We start from the raw sequence: 7,835 nt of genomic DNA on the forward strand, positions 1-7,835 counted from the left end.
CGGATGCTCCAAGTACCTTGGGAAGGAGCAGGTGGCCGGGCACTCCCGAGCGTCTGCTGAAGCAGAACTCAGCAAGGCTTCACGAACCCGTGGTCCCCTTTGTGTGTCTTACTTTGCTCTGCTTGGTTGCCCAGGACAATCTTCGTGTGTCACATGGCCCTCACTTAGAAAGTGGTCATCTGCTGGGTGTATGTGCTGTGGTTGGCGAGCGCTAGCGGGTTCTGCTGAGAAGCCCTCTGTCTCAAACCCCTTCCTGAAGGCGCTGTGCGGCCCCCCTGGGACAGTAGGTGTCTGTCACTGAGTGTGTGTGAGTGTGTGTGTGTGTGTGTGTGTGTGTTTCTCTCTCCCTGGCGGATTTGCTCTTCCGGCTGCTACCAGGCTCCAGTTTCTAAAGTGATGCTAGAGGACGTGTCACAGTGTCACTGTGGAGGAGTGGAAGTAGCGCCCGGCTGGGAGTCCAGGCTGGTCGCTGGCACCACTGACTTGGTGACTTTATGGCTTTGGGCAGTCACTGAACTTCTCTGAATATCACTTTTCTTATCGACACGGAAGTGGTTAGGCTGTGCATCAACCAGAGCACCGGTGGAATTTTAGATAGGGCAGGCGGCTCCCCGAGGGCCATTGTATAAGGTGCTCCCCAGACCTGAGGACAGTGAGCTGTCTGCCCTCCAGCTCCAGGATGGGGTGGGGTGGGGGGTCCTCTCCCTGACTGAGAGCCAGTGGACTAGGTCAAGTTTCTGTCTGGTTGCAGAACTGGCTTGCACGGCCCATGCGGCTGGGCTTGGGCTTGCCTGCTTCTCCTGAAGGAATGCCCCGGCACTTTCAATTACTCCCCAGACTCACAAGGCTGTAACTTGCAGCCTTTCCTGCCCCCTCCCCCCCCACCCCCCCGCGCCTCCTGGGTACAGGAGAAGCTAAGCGATTGAAGCTGTGCCTCCCACAGCTGCCTTGACCCAAACCCTGGTTGGGGTTCTACAGAGCAGTCAAGTGTGGACGGGAAGAGGGAGAGGGTACAGAGAACTGGGGAACCAGCCCTGAACAGCTCAGAGAGGGTCTCGCCGGAGAGGAGGTACGTGTGCCGCTGGCACCCAGCTTCCACCTATGCTGTACCTAAGCAGCGTGAACCTCCGGGCCAAAGCCCCCTGGATTAGTAGGAACAGCCGATGCCCTCGGAGCCGATCAGTAAATGTTTCCCAGGCCTTTTTATACTTCGGGCGCTCTCCGGACCTCACAGTTCCCACAACAGTCCTTAAGATAAGGAAGATGCCCCCATTGTATAGATGAGGAAACTGAGGTTCAGAGAGATGAAGTATTTTGCCCAGAGGATAAAGTCCAGTGGTGCAAGCAGGGTTGGACCTGAGGGAGTGTGTCTGCAGAGCTGGCCTCCGGGGCGGGATTCCACGGCCGATGTGGCACCAGTCACCCCCCGTGCAGCCAGCCGCCTCCCGTCGCCCCCACTGCACATCCGCCCGGCATGCCATCAGTGTCTGTGGCCCAGGGAGGCCGCCTCCCTTCGCCGGCCCTAGTTCTCGTGCAGCCCCTGAGCTCCCTGCGGCTCTGGGTCTGCATGAGCTCTCATCTTGGGCTCCCTTCCCTTTTTCCGTCCCGGTGACGTTTCTCTCCTCTCCCCTCGACCCCAGCAGACATCTCAGCCAAGCCCTGGTGGTCAGTCTTCATGCAGCAGCCAACAGTCCCCCATCAGCAACTATTCCAACAGTGGGCTCGAGCTTCCTCTGACCGACGGAGGGGGTGTGGGAGACCTCGGGGCCATCGACGAAACCCCAATCATGGACTCGACCATTTCCACGGCCACCACGGCCCTCGCTTTGCAAGCCAGGAGGAACCCAGCAGGGACCAAATGGATGCAACACGTAAAACTAGAAAGGCTCAAACAAGTGAATGGAATACTTCCACGACTGAACCCCATTCTACCCCCCAAAGCCCCTGCGGTCTCTCCTCTCATAGGAAACGGTGAGTTCCACGTCCTACCCCATGTCAGCTCAGGGCTCTCTGTCTGTTCTCTTCCGTACCAACCGCTGTGAGAGGAACCAGGCTCGATGTGTGTCGGTATGTCCCCCGCCCCGTCCTTAAATTATACTGTCGCCACGCGTATGTGTCAGGTTGCCTTCCTGAGGAGTCCGTATCTTAAAAACAGGTAAGAAGGGGATAATCCCGAAACGGAAAGTAGCACGCAGGATGATAACACTGTGGGTAACTGCCCTTCTGATGGTGACGTTGTAGCTGTTAGACCAGGCCGAGGAGATCTCTGCACCAGAGAGATCTCGGGTTAGCATTGCCATCTGGTTTCCAGTCTACAACTGGGAGGTCAGCAGCCACCCCCCCCCTTTTTTTTTTTAATGTTTATTTATCTTTGAGAGAGAGACAGAGTGTGAGTGGGGGACGGGCAGAGAGACAGAGACACAGAATCCGAAGCAGGCTCCAGGCCCGGAGCTGTCAGCACAGAGCCCGACACGGGGCTCGAACTCACGAACCAGGAGATCATGACCTGAGCTGAAGTCAGGCGCTTAACCGCCAGAGCCGCCCAGGTGTCCCAGTTCGGCAACCACCTCGATTGACGTTTTCCCAGTTCAAGGAAAGCCAGGCAGCCTTTTGTACAGGCAGGCCCACCTCCAGCTTTGCTTCTGNCCCACCAGCTCAGGCAGGCTCATCCCTTTCAGGATGTCAGGAAGGCCTGAGGTCCATAGGACACTCCTGGAATGCCCTTGGCCTTGCCTGGAACCCGGGCACTGTATTCATCGCGGGGCCCCTCGTTTTCCCCTGGACTTACCCCCCTGAAGCCGTTTCACTGCTCCAGGGAGACTTTACTGCTTTAGGCTGGGGTGGGCCGGCTTCCCCGTCTGCGTGGCCCGCCCTGACCTGAGCCCGCGGCTCCCGCCCTTTGTGTGCAGGCACCCAGCCCAGCGCCAGCTGCAGCTTGGGCGGGCCCGTGACCCTGCTCCCGAACAGAAGCGAGCTGCNGAGGGCGGCCCGGCGCGCCCCTTCCTGCCGTCCCCCTGCCCTCCGAGCATCACTGAGAACGTCACGCTGGAGTCCTTGACCGCGGACGTGAACTTGAACTTGAACGATGAGGATTTCCTGCCCGACGACGTGGTGCAGTATTTAAATTCCCAGAACCACGCAGGATTCGAGCAGCACTTCCAAAGCGCCGTCTGCGACGACNTTCGGGCACTGCCTCAACAGGCAGCCGGGGGGCCCGGGCTTGCTGGACGGCGTCTGTGGGGCTGCGGTTCCCGCGGCGAAGCTGCAGGGCAGCGGGAGCCAGCCGGATTTTGGCCTGTCGTCGCTGGCGCCTGGCGAGTCTGCGAGCGCCACGGCGAATGGCCTGGCGGCCCACGACCTGCTGGGGCAGGGCTACCTGGCCCATCAGCTCCTCGGCGACAGCTTGCACCACCAAGGGCCCGGCCGCGGCGGCCAGCAGGTGCTAGGGCAGGTCAGTGCTACCTCACACCTCCACGTCTATCAAGGGCCGGAGAGCGGCCTGCAGGGGCCTCCGTGCATGGCCAGCCAGCCGTCAGGCATGGCAGCCGCCAGGGGCTACCTGCCGTGTGCCGGCTTTGGGGGCAGCCGGCGCCAGGCCGCGCCGAGGGCCAGCCTCTCTCTGCAGCAGGGACCGCTCGGCGACACAAGTCAGACCTGCAAGGTGAACGGCATCAAGACAGAGATGCAAGGGCAGCCCCATCAGCTGTGCTCTAACCTGCAGAGTTACTCTGGTCAGTTCTATGACCAACCCGTTGGCTTCGGTCAGCACGACCCGAAGACTGGTTCTTTCTCCATCTCGGAAGCCAGCTGCCTGCTGCAGGGGGCCAGCGCCGAAGACTCTGAGTTGCTTTCCCCGGGTGCTAACCAGGTGACCAGCACGGTCGACGGCCTTGACGGCCATGAGCTGGAAGGGGTGCAGATTGATTTTGACGCCATCATCGACGACGGGGACCACGCCAGCCTGATGTCAGGAGCCCTGAGCCCCAGCATCATTCAGAACCTCTCCCTCTCCTCCTCCCGCCTCACGACGCCGCGCGCGTCCCTCCCGCTGCCCGCGCTGTCTGTGAGCACCACCAACATGGCCATCGGAGACATGAGCTCCTTGCTGACCTCCCTCGCTGAAGAGAGCAAATTCCTCGCCGTCATGCAGTAGGGCGTGTGGGGAGATGGCTGCCAACCAACGTGAAGCTTGAGGAGCTTAAAAGATTAAATGGACTCAGTTTTTTGTCGTTGGGGTTTTTTTTTTTTGTTTTTGCCGTTTTTTGTTTTGTTTTGTTTTTAGTTCTGTATGTATTTTAGCAATCTCATCTCACCTAACTGGGATGTGTTTCAAGTATATTCCTTTTATGGAAAAGGACTCTGAACAACCCTAAAGTATTCTAGGGAGAAACTGTCTTCCATTTCAGTTGTGAATCAGTATTGTGACACTAAAACCATCCTTTTTGTTGTTGTTGTTGTTGTTTTTTAAACCGTAAGCCCCGTCCCCCTTTCTAGTAAACCAGTGTAAATGTGCGATGTGCATGTTCCGATTTCTTTTCAAAGAGAGGTCAGACGAAAGGATTGGATGTGTTTCTCTGTTGCTCAAAGGAAACAGGAGTTGGTGTGCTTTTTGACCGAAGGGTTACGCTTCCAGCTTTTTAAATTTTCCCTTACACGCGCTCTATGTTTCTTTTTGGTGTTTGGAGGGTGTTTTGTTTCGGTTTGGTTTTGGTTTTGTTTGCGGTAACTCCCGCACCGGGCACAAGAATCAGAATAAGGATAGTGGGTTTAAGCGTCTTCAGTGGGTGTGCTGTCGCAGAGATAACCAATTTTTTTTCCCCCATCCCGGTTCAGGTCAGGGCATGCTTTCGACAGTTGCACACAGCGGGAATTTGGGGCTGCGGCAGATGAACTAGTTTGCTCACGGTTGGGGTTTGGAGTTCTCGAATCCTCCTGTCCGTGAGCGTGCTCAGGGCAGGTCATCTACATGCTCAGTTTTTTCTCCTTCTGTCCCTATAACCGTTCGGTGCCATTCCGCGCTCCAGGGAGAGAAGGGAAGGGCCCCGGGTTTGCTACTTCCATCTGTCCCGACGAGAAGTTAGGTAGATTGTAGAGTGAAGCTACTGGGTAGACATAGTTTGGGGAGCATTTGTGGGTTTGCCGTGTTTGTTGATGATAGTCCCACCTCGTTACCCGTTGTCCTAGGTAACTGCGAGTTGATTATGTATAGTTCTAAGTATATAGGTATTTAAACAACCCGGCAGCCGGCTATGTCATTCACATATATTAATTCCACTATAGCGAAGGAGTATTTCTATTCCAAGTGCCCTATTTTAAGGGATTTATAAAACTTAGTTGTACAAGAAAAAGCTCACATACGATGACATTTGGAATAAATCGCTTTAACCATTGTTAGTATTTAAGAGCACTGGGGAGGATGCTGAGTAGCTGTGTGGACGGATGCCTTTTCTTACACCCAGTCTATGAAACGGTGCATCCATTTAAGACATTAAATGTTCTATGCAGTTAGTCCTGAATGTGGACTTAATTGTACTTTTGTTTTGGATTAAAACATTTTAAAGACTAAAAACAGTACAGCTACTTCCCATGTGCAGTCGATACACATAAAAGACATACTATGTGTGTACAGAGTACATGGATTATCCAGCATTTTACATTTAAAAATATGTAAACTATTAATAATAAAATATTAACACCTCAGACTACCTGCTCTTTTTTGTCCCGTTGACCCTGGAGTTGGATTTATCCAGAGTGATTCATGAGTCAGTTGTGTGGCTTTTTCCCTTTATTCCTGCCATTTGAATTAGTATTAGACAAAGTCAAGTAAAATAAAATAATAGGTAATAGGAAAAAAAAAATGTTAGAACCCAGCCCGTTTTCCTCACGTTTGTGTTCTCTCATTTGGACCAAGAATCTCGGCGTAAATTTGCCCTTTGGGACTCTGTGGCTAAGAAAGTTGGGTTTGCTTTCAATCGGATGTTCCTGAAATCAAGAGGGGGTGTTGAGACTCTTCCCTCTCACAGGCAGCACCTGCTTTCAGGTCAAAGGACGCATCCGCTTTGGAACAGAGCCCAAAAGCAAAAGACGGCTACTGATCTGAGCTCAGTGGAGTGGGTGTCTACCACCTTCCAACAGAAAAGAGCCAGGCTTTCTCTGCGTTCCTCAAACAGGTCATGACCCGGTCACAAAATCAGCGATCTGTCCCCTGAATCTCCTTTTTCCACCAACCTCAGAATCTCCAGGTCTAGACCTTCTCTTGTCTGGTCTCGTGGTTTGGTCTGACCCCGTCCTTCCTCTGTTTCAAAGCTTGGGGCCTGGGCCTTCTCCAGTCTCCTGAGTGAGGACGGTGGCTCCCTGGCCCCCACACTGCCCTCTTCTATATCAGAGTCCCCCCCCACCCCAAGTAAAGTCCCCAGATGCGACCTGCATTTCTCAGTTACCAACCTTTCCTACGTCCCCCTTGTCCTTCACGAAGGAGGGACGACAGTTGAGTGAGGGCTGTTGTCACCTTGCGCCTCTGTTTTCCTTCACCTCTTCTTTTCATTTTTGGTTTCCTTCCTTCTTCCCTTAGGTTTGCAGGGGATATTCCTGCTTGGTCCGTATTTGGCTTCTCTCTATGGAAATCTCAGAAAGGGGGGTGGGGGGAGGGAGGAAGAAAGTATACTTTTCCAGGAGTGCAGTGATGCCCAGTCAGTGGAAGGAAGGTCTGTTGGGACCACGTAGAAGTCCCTGGACTTGGCCTCTCCTGGGACAGGACCCGCCCCCAGCCTCCAGCCTTCTCTCCGCTTTCCTGACCCGCACGTTTAGGGAGACAGCAGCAACTGCCTCGATTCATTCACATCCTACCTTTCAATGCAGGCTCATACCCGGTCCTCCTGTTGAACATCTGTGTTCCCCATAGTTTTACTTGTGAACCATCTTGTGCCCTTTCTTCTGGAGAGCTGACGAGGCCGCACCCTGCTCCTCCTATCTCGGCTCATCCTCTCGAGCCGTGGTTGTGATTCTTGCGATGTATGTGCCTTATTTTATGTTAATCTCGTCGATGCGAGGGACCATTTGGTGTCGCCCGGTGGATGGATCGGGGCTCCGGGCTGTGCGCTCCCTGGCCGGCCGCGAAGCACACGATTGTAGCCGAGTCTGAGCTGTCTTGTAACCCGGTTCCCGTGTTGTTTTGAACTGATGGAGGACGTTCTCTTCTGGCAAGTTACTGTTGTGTATCCTGCAAACGTGTAAAATAAATTACAAGTTCATTTTTTTCACCTTTTTTAGATTTTTAAAAAAAAAATAAAATGTGTAATCCTTTTTTAAAAGAAAACCCCTGTAAATACATTTAAGGATCGTAGGCGTAGTGTTCGGATGTGGCCGGCCCAGGCCGTCTCGGATCAGCCCGCAGCCGTGCGGTGATGCCCCCGTGCCCACCTCGGGCCCAGGGCTGCGGGCCGCCACACGTGGACTCTACTTTCGCTTTCAGAACCACCTAGTCCTTTTGTAACAAAAAGAAAGAACAATGTTTCTTACAATGTCAATAAAAAACGCTTTGTACTGAAATTGTTACGGGGTCGTTTATTTGATCCATAGCTGAAGGGAGACAGGCTTCCCTGGGAAGAATCCAGAGCTTGCATTTGGACCCAGCCTGCCGCCGCCCCCCCCCTTGCGCGTGCATGCACGCGCGCGCGCACACACACACACACACACACACAAGCCGAGTGCGCTTCTGTCCCGAGACTCAGATTCCTCCTCCCCAGATTGGGATGCTGATGCACCTGCGAGGGGTGATACCCGTGAGGGTAACACCAGTTAGAACTATGATCGTTTTTCTTCATTTTATCACTTTG

The 7,835-nt window shown here is 54.0% G+C and overlaps 1 protein-coding gene across 1 annotated transcript in view; it reads left to right on the top strand.

Annotated features, from left to right (window-relative positions):
- The window catches only part of GLI3 (GLI family zinc finger 3), a 270,413-nt gene extending 262,885 nt beyond the window's left edge, over window positions 1-7,528 (top strand). The window contains 4 exon segments of the mRNA XM_077781156.1: window positions 1,641-1,971; window positions 2,910-2,953; window positions 2,986-3,180; window positions 3,182-7,528. Coding sequence (XP_077637282.1) covers window positions 1,641-1,971; window positions 2,910-2,953; window positions 2,986-3,180; window positions 3,182-4,153 — 1,542 coding nt within the window. The 3' untranslated portion in view covers window positions 4,154-7,528.
- Window positions 7,529-7,835: the final 307 nt, after the last annotated feature.

The sequence above is a fragment of the Crocuta crocuta genome, unplaced genomic scaffold (assembly GCF_008692635.1).
Source record: "Crocuta crocuta isolate KB4526 unplaced genomic scaffold, BGI_CrCroc_1.0 scaffold108, whole genome shotgun sequence".
Taxonomy (NCBI): Eukaryota; Metazoa; Chordata; class Mammalia; order Carnivora; family Hyaenidae; genus Crocuta; species Crocuta crocuta.